General features: G+C 47.5%; 1 protein-coding gene across 8 annotated transcripts in view; it reads right to left on the bottom strand.

Moving 5' to 3' along the window:
• Positions 1-9,073: 9,073 nt before the first annotated feature.
• DIP2A (disco interacting protein 2 homolog A) overlaps positions 9,074-20,939 on the bottom strand; it is a 113,959-nt gene continuing 102,093 nt past the window's right edge. For 7 of the 8 annotated variants that reach the window (XM_025293272.2, XM_025293277.2, XM_025293259.2 and 4 more), the window contains 7 exons: positions 20,429-20,599; positions 18,621-18,682; positions 17,771-17,828; positions 15,705-15,779; positions 15,294-15,468; positions 14,694-14,817; positions 9,074-12,066 (listed from right to left, as the gene is read on the bottom strand). In XM_025293272.2, the coding sequence (XP_025149057.1) occupies positions 11,814-12,066; positions 14,694-14,817; positions 15,294-15,468; positions 15,705-15,779; positions 17,771-17,828; positions 18,621-18,682; positions 20,429-20,599 (918 nt within the window). In that variant the 3' untranslated portion in view covers positions 9,074-11,813. Of the gene's footprint in view, positions 12,067-14,693; positions 14,869-15,293; positions 15,469-15,704; positions 15,780-17,770; positions 17,829-18,620; positions 18,683-20,428; positions 20,600-20,939 lie in introns of those variants that run through there. The other variant, XM_025293290.2, reaches the window with a different exon arrangement.

Genomic DNA, 20,939 nt, shown 5'->3' with positions numbered 1-20,939 from the left:
TCAAACTACCACACAATTGCACTCTTCTCACATGCTAGTAAAGTAACACTCAAAATTCTGCAAGCCAGGCTTCAGCAACATGTGAACAATGAACTTCTTGATGTTCAAGCTGGTTTTAGAAAAGGCAGATGAACCAGAGATCAAATTGCCAACATCCACTGGATCATGGAAAAAGCAAGAGTTCCGGAAAAACATCTATTTCTGCTTTATTGACTATGCCAAAGCCTTTGTGTGGATCACAATAGACTGAAAAATTCTGAAAGAGATGGGAATATCAGACCACCTGACCTGCCTCTTGAGAAATCTGTATGCAGGTCAGGAAGCAACAGTTAGAACTGGACATGGAACAACAGACTGGTTCCACATAGGAAAAGGAGTACGTCAAGGCTGTATATTGTCATCCTGCTTATTTAACTTATATGCAGAGTACATCATGAGAAACGCTGGACTGGAAGAAACATAAGCTGGAATCAAGATTGCTGGGAGAAATATCAATAACCTTAGACATGCAGATGACACCACCCTTATGGCAGAAAGTGAAGACGAACTAAAAAGCTTCTTGATGAAAATGAAAGTGGAGAGTGAAAAAGTTGGCTTAAAACTCAACATTCAGAAAACGAAGATCATGGCATCTGGTCCCATCACTTCATGGGAAATAGATGGGGAAACAGTGGAAACAGTGTCAGACTATTTTTTGGGGCTCCAAAATTACTGCAGATGGTGACTGCAGCCATGAAATTAAAAGATGCTTACTCCTTGGAAGGAAAGTTATGTCCAACCTAGATAGCATATTGAAAAGCAGAGACATCACTTTGCCAACAAAGGTCCGTCTAGTCAAGGCTGTGGTTTTTCCTGTGGTCATGTATGGATGTGAGAGTTGGACTGTGAAGAAGGCTGAGCGCCAAAGAACTGATGCTTTTGAACTGTGGTGTTGGAGAAGACTCTTGAGAGTCCCTTGGACTACAAGGAGATCCAACCAGTCCATTCTGAAGATCAGCCTTGGGATTTCTTTGGAAGGAATGATGCTAAAGCTGAAACTCCAGTACTTTGGCCACCTCATGCGAAGAGTTGACTCATTGGACAAGAGTCTAATGCTGGGAGGAATTGGGGGCAGGAGAAGGGGACGACAGAGGATGAGATGGCTGGATGGCATCACTGACTCGATGGACGTGAGTCTGGGTGAACTCCGGGAGTTGGTGATGGACAGGGAGGCCTGGCGTGCTGCCATTCATGGGGTCGCAAAGAGTCGGACACGACTGAGCGACTGAAGTGAACTGAACTGAACTGAGATGTTTTTCTGGAACTCTTGCTTTCTTGATGAACCGGCTGATGCTGGCAATTTGGTCTCTGGTTCCTCTGCCTTGTCTAAAACCAGCTTGAACATCAGGAAGTTCACGGTTCACATATTGTTGAAGCCTGGCTTGGAGAATTTTGAGCATTACTTTGCTAGCGTGTGAGATGAGTGCAATTGTGTGGTAGGTAGTTTGAGCATTCTTTGGCATTGCCTTTCTTTAGGATTGGAATGAAAACGACCTTTTCCAGTCCTGTGGCCACTGCTGAGTTTTCCAAATTTGCTAGAATATTGAGCGCAGCACTTTCACAGCATCATCTTTGAGGATTTGAAATAGCTCAACTGGAATTCCATTGCCTCCACTAGCTTTGTTCCTAGTGATGCTTTCTAAGGCCCACTTGACTGCACATTCCAGGATGTCTGGCTCTAGGTGAGTGACCACACCATCGTGATTATCTGGGTTGAGATCTTTTTTGTACAGTTCTTCTGTGTATTCTTGCCACCTCTTCTTAATATCTTCTGCTTCTGTTAGGTCCATACCATTTCTGTCCTTTAGCGAGCCCATCTTTGCATGAAATGTTCCCTTGGTATCTCTAATTTTCTTGAAGAGATCTCTAGTCTTTCCCATTCTGTTGTTTCCCTCTATTTCTTTCTACTTATCACTAAGGAAGGCTTTTTTATCTCTCCTTGCTATTCTTTGGAACTCTGCATTCAGATGCTTATATCTTTCCTTTTCTCCTTTGCTTTTAGCTTCTCTTCACAGCTATTTGTAAGGCCTTCTCAGACATCCATTTTACTTTTTCGTGTTTCTTTTTCTTGGGGATGGTCTTGCTCCCTGTCTCTTGTACAATGTCATGAACCTCCGTCCATAGTTCATCAGGCACTCTGTCTATCAGATCTAGTCCCTTAAATCTATTTCTCTCTTCCACTGCATAATCATAAGGGATTTGATTTAGGTCATACCTGAATAGTCAAGTGGTTTTCCCCACTTTCTTCAATTTAAGTCTGAATCTGGCAATAAGGAGTTCATGAAATACCAGACCACCTGATATGCCTCTTAAGAAATTTGTATGCAGGTCAGGAAGCAACAGTTAGAACTGGACATGGAACAACACACCAGTTCCAAATAGGAAAAGGAGTACGTCAAGGCTGTATATTGTCACCCTGTTTATTTAACCTATATGCAGAGTACATCATGAGAAATGCTGGACTGGAAGAAACACAAGCTGGAATCAAGATTGCTGGGAGAAATATCAATAACAGATATGCAGATGACATCACCCTTACAGCAGAAAGTGAAGACAAACTAAAAAGCCTCTTGATGAAAGTGAAAGAGCAGAGTGAAAAAGTTGGCTTAAAGCTCAACATTCAGAAAACGAAGATTATGGCATCTGGTCCCATCACTTCATGGGAAATAGATGGGGAAACAGTGGAAACAGTGTCAGACTTTATTCTTCTGGGCTCCAAAATCACTACAGATGGTGACTGCAGCCATGAAATTAAAAGACACTTACTCCTTGGAAGGAAAGTTATGACCAACCTAGATAGCATATTCAAAAGCAGAAAGGTCCATCTAGTCAAGGCTATGGTTTTTCCTGTGGTCATGTATGGATGTGAGAGTTGGACTGTGAAGAAGGCTGAGCGCCAAAGAACTGATGCTTTTGAACTGTGGTGTTGGAGAAGACTCTTGAGAGTCCCTTGGACTGCAAGGAGATCCAACCAGTCCATTCTGAAGGAGATCAGCCTTGGGATTTCTTTGGAAGGAATGATGTTAAAGCTGAAACTCCAGTACTTTGGCCACCTCATGCGAAGAGTGGACTCACTGGAAAAGACTCCGATGCTGGGAGGGATTGGGGGCAAGAGGAGAAGGAGACGACAGAGTATGAGATGGCTGGATGGCATTACTGACTCTGAGTGAACTCCGGGAGTTGGTGATGGACAGGGAGGCCTGGCGTGCTGCGATTCATGGGGTCGCAAAGAGTCGGACACGACTGAGTGATTGATCTGACCTGACTGATCTGGGCCACAGTCAGCTTGTTTTTGCGGACTGTATAGAGCTTCTCCATCTTTGGCTGCAAAGAATATAATCCATCTGTTTTTGGTGTTGACCATATGGTGATGTCCATGTGTAGGGTCTTCTTCTGTGTTGTTGGAAGAGGGTGTTTGCTATGACCAGTGTGTTCTCTTGGGAAAACTCTATTAGCTTCTTTTCTGCTTCATTCTTTACTCCAAGACCAAATTTGCCTGTTACTCCACGTGTTTCTTGACTTCCTACTTTTGCATTCCAGTCCCCTATAATGAAAAAGACATCTTTTTTGGGTGTTAGTTCTAAAAGGTCTTGTAGGTCTTCATAGAACCGTTCAACTTCAGCTTCTTCAGCGTTACTGGTCGGGGCATAGACTTGGATTACTGTGATATTGAATGGCTTGCCTTGGAAACGAACAGAGATCATTCTGTCATTTTTGAGATTGCATCCAAGTACTGCATGTCGTTCTCTTTTGTTGACCGTGATGGCTACTCCATTTCTTCTAAGGGATTCCTGCCCACAGTGGTAGATATAATGGTCATCGGAGTTAAATTTACCCATTCCAGTCCATTTTAGTTTGCTGATTTCTAGAATGTCAATGTTCACTCTTGCCATCTCCTGTTTGACCACTTCCAAATGGTCTTGTTTCATGGACCTAATATTCCAGGTTCCTATGCAATATTGCCCTTTAGTCGGGCCTTGCCTCTATCACCAGTCACATCCACAACTGGGTGTTGTTTTTGCTTTGGCTCCATCCCTTCATTCTTTCTGGATTTATTTCTCTACTGATTTCCAGTAGCATATTGGGCATCTATTGACCTGGGGAGTTCATCTTTCAGTGTCCTATCTTTTTGCCTTTTCATACTGTTCATGAGGTCTTCAAGGCAAGAATACTGAATTGATGCTTCATATCTTTTATACATGAGTAATTCATATCTTTTTAGAATTTACTGAGGTTTGCTCTATTGCCTGACGTAGAATCTAGCCTGGAGAATGTTCTGTGAGCACTCGGGAGGACCCTGCATCCTGCTCTTCACTCAGACGGTAAAGCGTCTGCGGGAGACCCGGGTTTGATCCCTGAGTCAGGAAGATCCTCTGGAGAAGGAAATGGCAACCCACTCCAGTATTCTTGCCTGGAAAATCCCATGGATGGAGGAGCTTGGTAGGCTACAGTCCATGGGGTCACAGAGTGTTGGACACGACTGAGCGACTTCACTTTAGGTCCAGTTGGTTTACAGTGCTGTCCAACTCCTCCATTTTCTTGTTGAAGTTCTGACTGGTTATTCTATCCATTGTAGAAAATGGTGTATTGATGTCCCAACTATCATCCTTTCTTTTTCATCAGCTTTGCTCTGTGTATGTCAGTGCTCTTTTGTGAGGTGCACATGTATTATAATCATTAGGTCTTTCTAATGGGTGGAGTCTTTCATCATAAAATGTCCCATTTTTTTTTTCTGATTTCTGTTTTAAAGTATACTTTACCTAAAAAGAGTAAAGCCACTATGGCTTTGTGATACAAGTTATGTGCTATTTGCATGAAATATATTTTTCCAGTCTTTTACTTTCCATCTATTTGTATCTTTGAATCTAGATAGAACATGCCTTTTTAATAGCAGATAGTAGGGTAATACACATACACACAGAGTCTGAAAAATCTGCCTTTTGAATGAATTGTTTAACCCATTCACATTTACTGTTATTATTGATATAGTTGGGTTTACCTCTAGCGTTTCACTTTTTGTTTTCTGTGTGTCTCATATCTATTTATTTACTTGACTTTTGTGACCTCTAATCATCCTTTTTAAAAATTTACTTTTTTTGGCTGCGCTGGGTCTTCATTGCTGCTTGTGAAGGGCTTCCTGAAGTTGTGGTGAGTGACCACTGCAGTTCAAAAGCATCAACTCTTGGATGCTCAGCTTTCTTTATGGTACAACTTTCACATCCATTCATGACTTTGAATCGCTTTGAATATGCTGTCTAGGTTGGTCATAGCTTTTCTTCCAAGGAGTAAGTTTCTTTTAATTTCATAGCTGCAGTCATCATCTGCAGTGATTTTGGAGCCCAAGAAAATATAGTCTGTCACTGTTTCCATTGGTTCCCCATTTATTTGCCATGAAGTGATGGGACTGGATGTCATGATCTTAGTTTTTTTGAATGTTGAATTTTAGGCCAGCTTTTGTGCTCTCCTTTTTCACTTTCATCAAGAGGCTCTTTAGTTCCTCTTCACTTTCTGCCATAAGGGTGGTGTCATCTGCATATCTGAGGTTATTGGTATTTCTTCTGGCAGTCTTGATTGCAGCATGTGTTTCATCCAGCCCAGCATTTTGCATGATGTATTCTGCATATAAGCAAAATAAGCAGAGTGACAATATACTGCCTTGATGTACTACTTTCCAGTTTGGAACCAGTTCATTTTTCCATGTCCAGTTATAACTGTTGTTTCTTGAAGTCATCCTGAAATGACAGTGGTTTTGCAGCAATCTCCACTCTCTTTCCCTGACCACACTCGATTCTGAAGGTCCATCCATTCCCAGCTGATTGCTCTACTGTTGTCAGCAATGCTCTAGGGGCATAAACTGCTCTATAGCCTAATGACCTAATTTAGGATTACAGAAGAGAGAGTTCCCAAGGTCAGAGTTTGAAGTTTGTTCTCAGGAGGGCTCTTCCTGGTTGTCTCCTCCCCTGATTCTCCTGCAAACTAGTTGGCCTGTAATTCAGTCTGTCTTTGTTGACTCTATGAACCTCCTCCCAACTGCCTTTCACCACACTTGTACTGCTTTCAAGAGTGCCCTTCTGACTGACCTCCTCCATGCAAAGAAAGTCTGTGCTTTTACAAGAGGTGAGGAGCTACCTGTTTTACAGCTTTCTTCTCCCAGTAGGAAGATCTTTGAGCAGGGTTTTGGGCCCTGGAGTGAGAACAGTGGCTCCTGTCTATCTGGGTGACTCCCTGGCTTCAGGACCTAAATGTTCAGTGGAGTGGGGGTCATTAGCCTGAAGTCTTCCCAGTTGTCTCTTCCCCATCTCATGAACTGGGAGGGCACCTGGGGCCATGTATAGTTAGAAGCACTATGTCCCTCCCATCTCATGAGCTGGAAGGGCACCCAGGACCCTGTATACTTGGAGGCCCTTTGTTCCCATCTCACGAGTTGGAAGGGCACCTGGGCCCTGTATAGTTAGAAGCACTATGTCCCTCCCATCTCACTAGCTGGAAGAGCACCCAGCACCCTGTATAGTTAGAATCATTTGCTCAAGGTGAAAACTCCATCCACTAGAAAAGAACAGAGCATGTTATCTCTCATCTGCTCTCACCCAGAACATATCTGTACCAACAGATAACCGGTGGGACAGAAGCCTGTGTCCCTGGCTCCACATGTCTGCAGTAGATTTCTGCTTGGCTCAGCTGAAAGGTTGGAGGGAATGAACAGTCTTGGTTCAAACAACAGACTTGTCAAAGATAAGGTGTCCCTAGGTGGGTGGATTTATCTCTGGGCTTTCTATTTTGTTCCATTGATCTACATTTCTGTCTTTGTGCCAGTACCATACTGTGTTGATGACTGTGGCTTTGTAGTAGAGCCAGAAGTCAGGCAGGTTGATTCCTCCAGTTCCATTCTTCTTTCTCAAGATTGCTTTGGCTATTTGAGGGTTTTTTTGTATTTCCATATAAATTGTGAAATTATTTGTTGTAGCTCTATGAAAAATACCATTGGTGGCTTGATAGAGATTGCATTGAACCTACAGATTGCTTTGGGTAGTATACTCATTTTCACTGTATTGATTCTTCCAATCCATGAACACGGTATATTTCTCCATCTATTAGTGTCCTCTTTCTTTCACCAGTGTTTTATAGTTTTCTATATATAGATCTTTTATTTGTTTAGGTAGATATATTCCTAAGTATTCTTTTCGTTGCAATGGTGAATGGAATTGTTTCCTTAATTTCTCTATTTTCTCATTATTAGTGTATAGGAATGCAAGGGATTTCTGTGTGTTGATTTTATATCCTGTAACTTTCTATATTCATTGATTAGCTCTAGTAATTTTCTGGTGGAGTCTTCAGGGTTTTCTATGTAGAGGATCATGTCATCTGCAAACAGTGAGTTTTACTTCTTATTTTCCAATTTGGATTCCTTTTATTTTTCTAATCTGACTGCTGTGGCCAAAGCTTCCAAATCTATGGGGAACACTTGTACACCTATGGCGGATTCATGCCAATGTATGGCAAAACCAATACAATACTGTAAAATAATTAGCCTCCAATTAAAATAAATAAATTTATATTGAAAAAAGACTTGTTTTTATTACTCAACTGTCACATTTAGCTGTTTCTTCATTTGTTGTATATCCTCTTACGACCATTTCCAAAAGCTTAAAATTAAATTTTCACCCATTTCACTGGCTAGCATGTACACAGAGCTTCTCATCTCATCATGCCAGAAGCTGACATTCTTTCTTTACCTTCTGATGTAAAGAAAATGCTAACCACTGTGTCTGAACTTGTGTCCCACTCCATTGCAGTACAACAGCCTCCAGATGGCCTTTACCCTCTGCTCCCCTGGGAGTTGCTGCAGCACCTGGGTGCACACCTGGAGGTCCAGCTCACTGCTATTGGAGTGGCAATAGGTAGCAATACACCTGTGCTCCCTCCTCCCCAAAGCTTCATCTGGCCCCTTGTGGCCCTTTTTCAACTTTTGTCTAGTGGCATCTGCAATGAACACTTAAGACATGTGGCTCTTTAATAGATATGAGAGCCTGAGGAGTAAGTTGCCCTCACTTAGCTGGCACTTAAAACTAAGGGTTAATGCCTCAGTTTCTTGCCTCATATGGCCCTGGCAAATACTTCCAAAACATCTCATGACTCATGTGGAATGGTTCTCACACTGAACCTGAAGGGCACTGCTCGACGTAGGGAAGTGGTGGGGGGGAGGGTGGGGAATCGAGGTGAGGAAGGGACTGAGCTCACCTGGGTGAAACTGCAGGTTCTCAGACTTCCCATGTGGGGAGGGTGGTCCAGCTACCTGCTCAGACAGTTTAAAGATGATTGTTCTTGAACATAAAGAGGTTTTGAAGTTTTGCATATAGTTACCTTTTAAAAGAATTCTTCATTACTGAAATTGAGTATCAAGAGTGCTAAGTAGTTTCAGTTGTGTCCGACTCTTTGCGACCCTATAGACTGTAGCCAGCCAGGCTCCTTTATCCATGGGATCTTCCAGGCAAGAATACTGGAGTGGGATGCCATTTCCTACTTCATGAGATCTTCCTGACCCAGGGATCAAACCCACTTCTCTTATGGCCCCTGCATTGGCAGGCATGTTCTTTATCACTAGTGCCACCTGAGAAGCCAGAACAGTATCAGAGGATAGAGGACAAATGCTATACACAGTGTTATTACACTGTTATTGCATCCAGTTTAGAGAAAGTGTTTCTTCTTTAACTCAAGACCTAAAACTTATGCAGCATGGTCTCAGGTAGAAAGAGAATGCTCCTCTCTTCTTTTTGCACCAGCAAATAGCATGTGCATGATTCTCCAACAACACTTGCTCTCAGGGAGAGGCCCTGGCAAGAGCATCTGACTCTGGCAGACTCTGGCAAGAAGAGGCAAACACAGGAGGGGAGTCGTTCCCCATAGAGTTAAGCTGACCATCCCGGGACAATCTCTCTGAAACAAGTCAGCTATATTCATAATCTGAAATTAAGCACAAGTAACCTTAGTTTGCATAAAATAATCGGTACATTTAAAAAACAAGCAGAACGCAATATTGTAAAGCAATTATCCTTCAATTAAAAACAAAAACAGAGAAAAAGATACAAATGGCCCAGTAGGAAAAGTATGGATTATACAGAGGTTCTGATCCTTAACATAAACTGGCTCCTACAAATCAATTAAAAAAACAAAAACCCTTGCACACCATAAAAACTTCCAAGTAAAACACATCAAATGAGAAAGTAAAATGACCACAAACACATGAAAACATATACAGCACCACCAGACAGGATACTTATTTGACTGACAGGGACTCATTTTTTATTGCCAGTGTTCTCAGGTTTCCAGGAACAGCCTCTCCACCCTGTGCCCTTCCGAGGATGGAGTGCCCAAAGCTTCACCCCAGCAGAGCTGAGCCCCAGGCAGGCGGTGCGTATGAACGTGCTCCCGAGAGGAGGCTCATGGTAGCAGGCTGAGAGGGTGCTGACAGAGCCTGTGAGGACAAGCTGCCCCCACCTGCTGTGTGACACAATTGTTAAAACATGCAGAAGAATATATGGGACAGATTAAAAGTCTAATTTATTAAGTACAAAAGCTGATTATAAAAGTATATGACTGACCTAATTTTGTAGAAGTGTTTTTAAAGAAAAAAATTAAACCTGGAAAGGATTTACATCAAATACTAACATACTGTCATTAAACGAGAGGTAGGATTATGGGAGATTTAAATTTTATTCTTTATACTTTAATGTGCTTTGTAGATTTTATGCTGCAGCATAAATGCTTCTATATTCAGCAAAGAAAAATTCATAATAAAATACCTGCTTTTTGGGGTAATTTAAAAAATCTTTTCACACATTTCAAATGGCAGAATTACAAACAGTCCATAACTTTTATTAACATAATGATATAAAAATTTTCTCTGACATACAGAATTCCCAGAGAGTAATTTTAAAACATTTTAATGCTTCTCAAAATCTTAATTTACAAGACGTATCTTACTGCCACTTACCTTTCAATACAAAAATTTTACAATGCCTGTTGCTATAAATGACAACATAAAGGGCTGGGTGGTTCCTCTCCTACAGGCCATTCTGTTATGAGGAATATCCATTAGTCCACTGGTAGAACCTCTGTATGTCAAACAATAAGTTACACATGTTATATACATAATTACACGAGGACTGTTCAATTCCAGTATGTTCTTACATACCACACTGCATACCAAGAGCTACTGAGCACAAGCTACTTGTAGCCGAGAGTTAGACGTGAGAGTCAGCCCAGTCAGCCAGGCCTTTTTGGTGGAGAATTTTAAATGGTAAAGAATTAACAACTGTTAGGCACTGATTCAGGTTAATTCCAGAAAAACCTGGCTGTTTCTAGGAAGCATGTGATTCGTAAACTTTCTGACCCGCAGTCCCTGACAATTCGTAACACGTTTTTTATTAGTGATACAAAAATACTCTCTTAGATTCGAACTTCACTTCAAATTCTTAGAAGTATCTAAAGGATTTCATGTTCTCTGATTTATATTTACTATATTATATCACTCAGTTTAGTCGAGTTCAAATAAAATAAGTGAACATGATTTGGCCAAATTTTATAGGCACACAACTCAAGATGCGACAGTGGCTGGCAAAGTTCTCCCGGGCCCTGGGCTGTACCACCGCACATGTAAACCTCAGCCCACCGGTGAGTCCACATCTGCTGATGTGGAATAAAAACAGTAACTCAGTACACTTTTGGACAGTGAGAAGATCCTATACCGTGGTCATGAAAATCAGCACTTCAGCTGAATAGCAACAAGTCAGAAACTCAGAAAGAGGTTTAAAACTCAGCGTTCCTTTATCTTTCTGAAACAGCTGCTCACCTGATGGACCCTGTCAAGGGTTAGAGATGACACAGGCCGGCAGCCGGCATACCTATGTTCAGAGAGGAAGTGTGTGTGCATGAGCCTGGTCTGGGGCCCAAAGCAGGTCGGGGGTGGGGAAGAGGGGGCCAGGCTAGGATCATGCCCTGCCCACCAGCCTTTCTGTATTTTGCTCTTCCCTGTGAATCAGAACTGAAGCAGCTGTCCCTGGGCCTCAAATTCCTTCTCACATAAATTCTAAGTATGACCTTGTCATCTGAAATGGTATAGTTGAATTTTTAAAATTGAGAACTGTATTTTTAGCCTAAAAAAAGTGCAAACTCATAGTACAGCAGAGGACTACACCTACAGCATCTGCAGTGCCCGCACAAGGCTTCTTTCCGTCACACCATCTGTTGCAACACTGACATTCATGCTTCTGTAAAAGTTCCAGATGATTAAAAGGTTTTGAGTAATTCAGAAGTGGTTTCTAGAATGAGATGGGTATGTAAGCGCATGGGTGGGGCCCTGTGCTCAGGAGCCTGGGATCCTCTCCCCAGGGGCTGCAGACGTACCCCAGCCCCTCCAATGGCTCGTGAGACCCCTCTTGGGCTGGGGCTGAGCGAGCTCACGTGTTGTAGGCCACGCAGGTGGGCTCCAGCTGGTCGGGGCTGAGTGGGCTCACGTGTTGTAGGCCACATGGATGGGGTCCAGCTGGTCGGGGCTGAGCGGGCTCACGTGTTGTAGGCCACGCAGGTGAGGTCCAGCTGGTCGGGGCTGAGTGGGCTCACGTGTTGTAGGCCACATGGATGGGGTCCAGCTAGTCGGGGCTGAGCGGGCTCACGTGTTGTAGGCCACGCAGGTGGGGTCCAGCTGGTCGGGGCTGAGTGGGCTCACGTGTTGTAGGCCACGCAGGTGGGGTCCAGCTGGTCGGGGCTGAGGGGGCTCACATGTTGTAGGCCACATAGATGGGGTCCAGCTGGTCGGCTAGGAAGCCATCGCGCAGGTGCATGCGCTGCTTCTCCCCACGGGAGTTGATGGGGATGACACCCGGGTCCACGATGACCACCACGCCCACCACCAGGTGGTGCTCCTCCAGCACCACGTTTGTCACCAGGGCCACCAGGTCCAGCGCGTCCTGCTCCAGCCCGTCCAGCTCCACCACCACCACCAGCAGGTTGGTCCAGGTGAATACAGCGCTGCAGGGAGAAGGCGAATGGTGTCACATGGGGCTGGGCGATGGCTTCAGGGGCCAAGGACACACAGGAAATGATGTCAGACAAAGACCACTGAAACATACTTAAGTAGGTTTACTGATGTCATCCTCTGCTCAAGTCAGTTACAATTCAAAGATTTGGCTAAGTGTGTTTTATTGGAATATCTACTCTAATTAAAGTTCTCTCTAAGAATCAAGATAAATCTGACAAAAAATGGTCCACTGGAGGACCCATCATGGTCCACTGGAGGACCCATCCTCTTTAGCATTCTTGCCTAGAGAACCCTAGGGACAGTATGAAAAGGCAAAAATATATGACACCAGAAGATGAGCGCCTCCAGGTCGGAAGGTGTCTAATATGGGGAAGAGCTACTGGGGAAGAGCAGAGGGCAATTACTAAGAGTTCCAGAAAGAATAAAGCAGCAGGCCAAAGTGGAAATGAAGCTCAGTTGTGGATGTGTCTGGTGGTGAAAGTAACATCTGATGAAAGAACAATACTGCATAGAGACCCGGAATGTTAGATCCATGAATCAAGGTAAATTGGAAGTGGTCCAGCAGGAGATGGCAAGACACCGCAGGAATCAGCAAACTAGAAGGGAGGGGAATGGGTGAACTGAATTCAGATGACCACCATATCTACTACTGTGGGCAAGAATCCCTTAGAAGAAATGGAGTAGTCCCCATAGTCAGCCAAAGAATTCGAATGCAGTTGTCGTTCAGTCACTAAGTCGTGTCCAGCTCTTTGCGACCCCTTGCACTGCAGTACAGCAGGCTTCCCTGTCCTTCACTATCTCCCAGCATTTGCTCAAACTCATGTCTATTGAGTTCGTGATACCATCTAACCATCTCACCCTCTGCCACCCTCTTCTCCTTCTGCCCTTAATCTCTCCCAGCATCAGGGTCTTTTCTAATGAGTTGTTCTTTGCATCAGGTGAAAAAACCATAGTTGTGACTATACAGACCTTTGTTGGCTTTCCTTCAAAGGAGGAAGCATCTGTTACTGCTTCTATTTTTCCCCTCTGATTTGCCATGAACTGATGATGGGACCAGATGGATTAGGGTTAGGAGAAGAGTGAAGAAGCTGGCTTAAAATTCAATATTCAAAAAACTAAGATCATGGCATCTGGTCCCATGACTTCATGGCAAATGGAAGGGGGAAAAGTGGAAACAGTAACAGACTGTATTTTCTTGGGCTCCAAAATCATAGCAGTCATGAAACCAAAAAACACTTGCATCTTGGAAGAAAAGCTATGATAAACCTAGACAGCATATTAAAAAGCAGAGACATTGTTTTGCCAGCAAAGGTCTGTATAGTCAAAGCTATGGTTTTTCCAGTAGTCGTGTATCGATGTGAGAGTTGGACCATAAAGAAGGCTGAGCACCAAAGAATGGATGCTTTCTAACTGTGGTGCTGGAGAAAACTCTAGAGAGTCCCTTGGACAGCAAGGAGATCAAACCAGACAATCCTAAAGGAAATCAACCCTCAATACTCATTGTGATATAGTTAACTTCAGCCAGTTTGATAAATAGTCCAAGGCCCCTCAGGGATAAGGTCCGAATTCTTTACCTTAGCAGTCATGCAGGCACCGTGTTAATAATTATATAGCAACGGTATCTTGCTTAAAGGCATGCTTTCCTCCTCAACAGGAACTTGTTCTTTCTGGCTAATCTCGAACTAAAGTTATCTCAGGATGCCTTGGGAAAGGGTCTGGTGGAACTTTTACAATCTTGAGATACTCTTTTTACCTATTCTTAGCAGCCAACTGAAAAGTATGTAATTTTCTGCTCAAGTTAACAACGTGGGGACTCTCTCTACCCACTTCTGATGTCTATGTCAGAAGTCTTCTCTGCCCCTTTTCAATAAACTCTATTTCCTCACTGCAAGCCTCAAGTGGTCTCTATTATCTGCCTGGTTCGGTGAGCGAATTTTTCTCCTCACAAGAGCCATGAGCTCAAGTACAGCCTACACTCTGAGGCTACATCACATCAGAACTGGTTTTAACTGGAAGGACTAATGCTGAAGCTGAAACTCCAATATTTTGGCCATCTGATGTGAAGAGCTCACTCAATGAAAAAAGACACTGATGCTGGGAAAGAACGAGGGCAGGAGGAGAAAGGGGCTACAGAGGACAAGATGGTTGGATGACATCACTGACTCAAGGGACGTGAGTGTGAGCACGCTCTAGGAGATAGTGGAGGACAGAGAAGCCTGGGATGCTGCAGTCCGTGGGGTCACAAACAGTTGGATTCAACCTAGCAACTGAATAACAACAAGAATCAAGAATATTATTTGATATTGAAAGCTGTACTTTTCCCACAGCAACCTCCCTCCAAAGTGAGGAAATCATGCGTCTTGACCATTTAAATTAGGAAATCCATGTAAATGCAGAGGCATTTCAGAGTAACTGTGGGGCGCTCACATTTTGCCTGTGCATTTGGGGACAGACTCTTAGTTTAAGACTGATTGAGAGAAGAGGAAAAACCAAGCAAACCCAAACAAGGGGTCTCTGGCACGTGATTTGCAGAGTATGTCTGGGGTCTGCTCCTGGAGAGGAGGTGGCTGCCCACACGACTGTGCGAGAGCTGCCAGCTGGTCCCCTGGGCCCTCACCATTCAGCGATGCTCCTGTGCGCACGGATCACGGACGTCTCGATGTCGATGGGGTGGTAGCGCATGCCCCTCAGCTCCAGCGTCTCGTCCAGAGACCCCACCACGTACAGCGCGTCATGTCGCTCTGCAGATGGCACAGTTCACCACCTCAGCATGGCTCCCGTGCTGAAGCCTCCTGCCGTGCGCACCCACGTGTGAAGAGTACAGAACAACTTCTACTATCTCAGAGACAAGGCAGCAGCTACAGGGGTTCCCAAAGTTCTGACTGCATCTGGCCAGCCTGCTGTGGCCGTGGACTCCGTGACCTTGGGGGAATGTATGGGGAGGCCCGGATACATGGCTGGTGAGACATGCCCATTGCTCTGCCTGGGGGGCCCAACAGCCTCCCCCAGCACCCCCACACCCTCAGCAGAGGCCAGGATCCAGGAACAGTGAAGGAAAAGGAACAACTTTCAGAGAAACCATATCAGAGCACCTAAAGAAACCAGCTCCTAGGAAGGGGTGAGGTGAGTTGGCAGGAGGTCCCAAGACACTGCCTGTAGGGGCTCCTGGCTGGGGTGGCCCCAGGACTGGGGGTGAGCACTGCATAGGACCTCTCACCTCCGCTGGCGTCGGTGAGCTCTGTCCTTCGAAGGAAGCCCAGGAAGCCAGTCCTCGCCCAAACAGTCTGGGTGTCTCCGAAACTCAGCCGGGCACTGAAGTGGTCGGCATGGAGCCCCTCTTCCCCGTAGACTGTGTAGTACCCGGTGGCATTGTGGGGGCTGCTCACCCAGATCTGGGGCCCAGAGCACAAGGGGGTCAGTCATCACAAGTGCCAGGCACTGTGTGTCCCAGGACACGGCAGCACACAGTGGGGTGGGGGTAAGGGGCTTGAAATAAGTCACAAGAGAGGCCCAGAGAGCAAAGAATTCTCTCCTTCAAACAAACCGTCCCCCTCCGTGGACCCCTGAGCGACAGTTGCAGGACTGCAGCGTACACAGGCCCAGCGAGAGGCGGGGTCCCCATCCTCACCTCCCCCAGGTGCGAGTCTCCCAGGGGCCCTCTGGTCTCCGTGTGGGCGATGATGACCTTCACTCCAGGGAGAATCTGGAAGGAGAACCATGCTCATCAGAGGGAGCGTGGCCCTCCTGACGCAAGAGCGGCAAAAACAACGCCCTTTGAAGCTGATCTAAAGGACGTGACTCGTACACGGGCATGACCAGGTTCAGAAGCCGACCTAAATCTGACTGAATTTTAACAGAAGTAAGAGATTTTAATAAATAAAAATAAATTGTGAATCTTAGCAAAATCATCCAGCTCCTGAGAATGAACTCTATTTTGGACATGGAGAGGGGAGGAGGGGATCTTTCCCTGAGGCCCCTGTCGGGGCTCGAGGCCACAGAGTCCATACACAGCTTGGCTGGGCCCCCACCCACCCCAGAGTTTCTGGTTCTGGAAGGAAACCTGGCCACCAAGAGGCATTCCTGCCCTCAGACTTGGGGCTCCATGCCTACCAGAGGCTGTGGAGAAGGCTGGGGAGGGTGCTTCATGTTCAGCACCCCAACCCGGGGCCTGCAGCCCCACTGGACCTGGGACTGACCACCTGGCTGCTTCTGGGTACCTATTCTGTGTCCTTAGTTTCCCTGGGTGTAAAACAGGAGATAACAGTGGAGCTTTCCAGCAGGTGGGGGAGAGGCAAGGGGTCACGGAAGGCTGGTCGGGCTCTGTTGCCCATGGGATGCTGCTGAGCCTCTGACCTCCCCCCGTGTTACCAACCTGGACCCTGAGGACCCAGAGCTCTTCCCAGAACCCCAGTCCATCAGGCCCAAGTTATTGTAACAGAGAAATAACAGGGGGGGAAGTCCATCAAAACTGAGTGCAGAGCCACATGTGATAGGAAATAAAAATGTACCAGAAAGAATTAAGAACTGCTTTGAGAAAAACCACCATGTTTACAGAAAGGACAACGCAGATTGCCGTGGGACACTTCTGTGCACCCAGGGAAGGGTGGGGAAGCCCAGGACCATGTCCAGCCCCCAGCCCCTCCCTCCGACACCCACACTCTCCCTCCTCCCCTCCACTCCGTGAAGCTCCAGCCACACTGGCCTCTCTGTGGCCCCGGGACCTTCACACCAGCTGAGCCTGCTCCTCCTCCGGGGCCGCCCTGGGGGGTGCACAGCCCCTACTAGCTCCTCTCCCACACTCACCTGGGCTCGCCAGTGCTGCCCCGCTGCGCTGTCCCTCTCTGGGCACGCCCCGCCTCCCGAGAGGCAGGCGCGTGCACAGCGTGTGTGAGAGGGCTAGGGGCTGTGCTGGCTCCACTCTGCCGCGCATCCCCCTCGAGTCCCTCCGCCTTCACCCTGCCTGACCGCTCCTGGCAGCCTTCTTCCTTCCTCCGAACCTCCCCTGGTTCTGAAGATGCCTGGTCTCCTGGGTCTATGCCTGCTGAGCCCTCATGGTGGCCCACAGTTTTTCCCTGGGTGCCCTTGGGTGGTCTCACGGTCCCACCACCTAAGCCCCTGACACAGCTCCTGCGGTCAAACCAGGCCTGGACTGCTTTAATGGTGAACTGCCACCGGGGATACTGCCTAGCTGTCACCTGAGCCAGGGGAGAAGCTCTTCCAGGCCCCAGTGGGCTGCTCCAGGTGGCACCAAGGTGCCAGGGCCTCAAGACCCAGCAGTGCAGTTCCTGCAGGCCTGCATCTGAGGTCCTCCCTCTGGGCTGGAGCTCAGATGTGGACAGAAAGATGTAGAGAGTGTGTGAGCATGTACATGTGTGTGTGTATGTATGTGAGTGCATGTGTATGGGTGTGTGAGTGTATGTGAGTGTGCATCTGTTTGTATGATGTGTATGGGTGTGTCTATATGTGAATATGTGTAAGTGTATCTGAGCGTGTGTGCCTGTGTATGTGTGATTGTGTGAATGCATGTGAGTATGTGTGTGTATGTGTGTCTGTCTGCAAGTGTGTATGTGTGTGTGTGTCTGTGAGTACATGTGTGTGTCTGTGTGAGTGTGTGTGTGTGTGTGTGTATGCAAGGAGGTGAGGCCAGCCGGACCTCAGGGGACATAAGCTGGAAGCCAAGCCCCACACCATTACCTTTCCAGACTCAGTCAATGGCAGACTGTGCGGAGAGCCCCGTTCCACCAGACGTACCCTACAAATGAACAAGGGAAACAAATAAAATTGACTACACAGACAACAATCTATAAAGAAGGCAACTCATAAGGTAATCAGAATTGATTAGCACTGTGATGGGCAGTCCCGTGACAACAGCCAAGCCTTTAGCCTTTGATCGTGACCTTGCTGTGACCTTGGGACAGTGACTTCAGGTGCCTGGCTCAACCAGCAGCGCTCAGGTCAGAAGCCCCTGGCCAGCTGGCCTCGCCCTCCAGGAAGGTCCACCACGGTTTCCCTCAAGCTGAATGTGAGGGTCAGAGTCTGGCTCTAAAGCTGGGAGGGACCCAGGCCTCGAGGCACACACCGTGGGGCCCCCAGGACACATGTGCTGACAGGATGCCTACATCCTGCCTGGAGACGGGTCTTCCTGTTTTTTACCCACAAAAATCCAAGTGTCAAATAAAAGCTCGGTCACTCTTGGAAGGTCGGTCCCCTCCTGGTCGTGGGAATGACTGATTAAAGGAGGACATGGTGAGACTTCCCTGCGGTCCAGTGGTTAAGAATCCTCCTGCCCATGCAGGGGCCATGGGTTCAACCCCTGTTTCGGGAAGACCCCACATGCCGAGGGGCAACTAAGACCATGTGCCACAACTACTGAGCCCAAGCACCTAGAGCCTGTGCTCTGCAGAAGTCACCACCATGAGAAGCCTGAGCACTGCACTGAAACCCAGCACAGCAAATAAAAAAATAAAACAAAATAACTTTTTTAAAAAAGGAAAAACACAGTGGGCAGGGGAGGCCCAGGCTGAAGGGGGCTGGGGGCTGTTACCTGTCATGGCGCAGTGCCCTCATGTCCACATAGACAGTTGTGGGGTCTGGGCCAGCTGTGCCCTGCAAGGGGAGCAGAGGAACGTCCGCTCAAACCTCATGCCCATCGTTTCCAGGGGTGTGGCATGCACACAGGCACAGCTCCTCCCAGCCGGGGGGCGGGGTGGGGGCGGGAAGGCAGCTGCTCTGCCCCCAGCAGGTGTCTGCCTTCCTCCAAACACCTACAAGACTTGCTGACCTGGTGGGAAACCTCCCCTAGCACTGAAGGGAGAGACCAAGGCAAACAATCTCACATTTCAGTCCTGACAGCTTCGATTCCCACTGGTCCCTGAGAAAACACCACCATGGGTTTGGGGGCATTTCCCTGAGCTGTGCTTGCTCAGACCTAATTCTCTTAAGGGCTGAGCACACCGTGGCTCCTTCAGGGGCGAGGCCTCAGCAGGACATTCAATGATGTTCCCACTCCGCTCCTCTCACTTGACACCTGACGTTGGCCCTGACAGAGGACAGCACGTCCCTTCTGTTAGACATTGAACATCAAAGTACACAGACACTCCGCCCCAACACCATTCTCTGGCGATCCCAGACAATGTCACCAACGTCTGCCCTGGAATGAAGACGGCTCTTCCTCCAGAGGCAGCAGACCGTGAATGCTAAATACTTCTGAAAATACTCTGCTCTTAAGCTCGTTTTTACAAAGGAGCAAGACCACGAGAGGCCACATGAACTCACAGAAGCACAGAGGCACCTCGAGGTCAAGGTCAAGGTCATACCTGCTCAGCCAGCTTTCCCAGCCTGTTGGGCTGACAGACACAAAGGAGGCCAGCAGAGCGAGACAGGGAAGAGACGCCACAGGAAACACAAACAGAGAGCATAGGCACATGAGGAAGGAGCTGAGAGAGAGCAAAATGCATCACTGCATCGAAGCGCACAGAGCAACAGCCAGGCTCCTGCTGACGTTTCCAGGAAGGAGGAGCCGGCTCCCAGACACTGAGCGGACAGAAGGGCCGCGCATACAGCCACCAACCCCACGCCACCAGTCAAGGTGCGGTCGCACCATCGACATCAGAAGGGATCTCCCGAGGGACCCCTCCACCTCCTCCTGCCATGCAGTAAGGGTCCAAGCGAGACCTGGACAGTTGGCATCTATACTGTGGAGAGGATGTCACAGGAACACCTGGACAACAGGACGCTGATCTCCCCAGTCCAGACACGCCCTGCACCCGGCGGGCATTGGTCAGGACCGGGGCTGGGGGACGAGGGACTGTGGTTCTCCTGAGGCCTTCCTCCCAACAACCCTGAATGTAGGAGCAGGTGCATGCAATGCATTTTAGAAAGAAGTGGGATTGAGATACCAGCCAAAACCTGGAAAAGAGCCCCAGTCCCCTGAAGAAGCAGAGCAACACTGCTACAGTGAGCTGTTCTGAAACTTTGTTTCCTTTTAAAAAGTAAAATACCTCTGTGTTTCAAGAATGAGTTTAGGGCAATAAAAATAATCACACTCATTAATGTTTCCATTTAAAATTGGCAGATGTCTCACAAAACAATAAACTCAATCTTGCTTTGGAATATTAGCTGCATACTGTGTCCAGCTTATCAATTCCTCTCGGTAATTGTCACTGTTCAAAAACAACTGGTGCTTTTTCCAAATAAGCCTTTGTTCATCAAGAACAGAATCTCTTTTAAACAAAAATGCTCAGTTCTCAAAGCCATACTTGGAAAATGCAAAAGGCTGGAGGCCAGAGGGGACCAAGGGACGGGGCAGTGCAGGGCGTGCACAGGCGCCCAGAGGAAGCCCCGCCGCCTTACCTGGAGGCAGATGGCCACGTTGACCCTGCAGCCGAACGTGGTGCTCACGGAGCGCGCGGGCAGGCCCAGGTCTCTGAACAGCTTGGAGAAGGACTGTGTGAGCGCGATTCTGGGCCGCTCCTCAGCCACCACCATGCACGTGCGCACACACGACAGGTTCACGCCCTTCATCTGCGGGAGGAGCGTGCATGCCACGCCTGCGTCTGCGCGCAAGGGCCAAACCGCACGGAGCCCCGCCCCCTGGGTTCCGTGCCTCCGCGCCCGACACCCGTCCTCCGCTGCTACACTCCAGCCCCAGGCCCTGGGGACCATGAAGCGTCAGAGATCCCTTGGTACGCTCAGAGCCAGGGTCGGACCCACCCCTCATCTCCTCCCAGAAGTGAGGGGCCGGTGAGGGGTGCTCCACAGGTATGTGTGGGGGTGGAGCTCACAGCGCGGGGCAGGGCCCCCAGGGAGGGTTTTCTGTTTCCAGCCCCCTCTTCCCACCGGAACTGTCCTTGGGGTCTCTCCA

This window comes from Bubalus bubalis, chromosome 1 (assembly GCF_019923935.1).
Source record: "Bubalus bubalis isolate 160015118507 breed Murrah chromosome 1, NDDB_SH_1, whole genome shotgun sequence".
Taxonomy (NCBI): Eukaryota; Metazoa; Chordata; class Mammalia; order Artiodactyla; family Bovidae; genus Bubalus; species Bubalus bubalis.
This window is presented reverse-complemented; position numbering and strand designations above follow the sequence as displayed.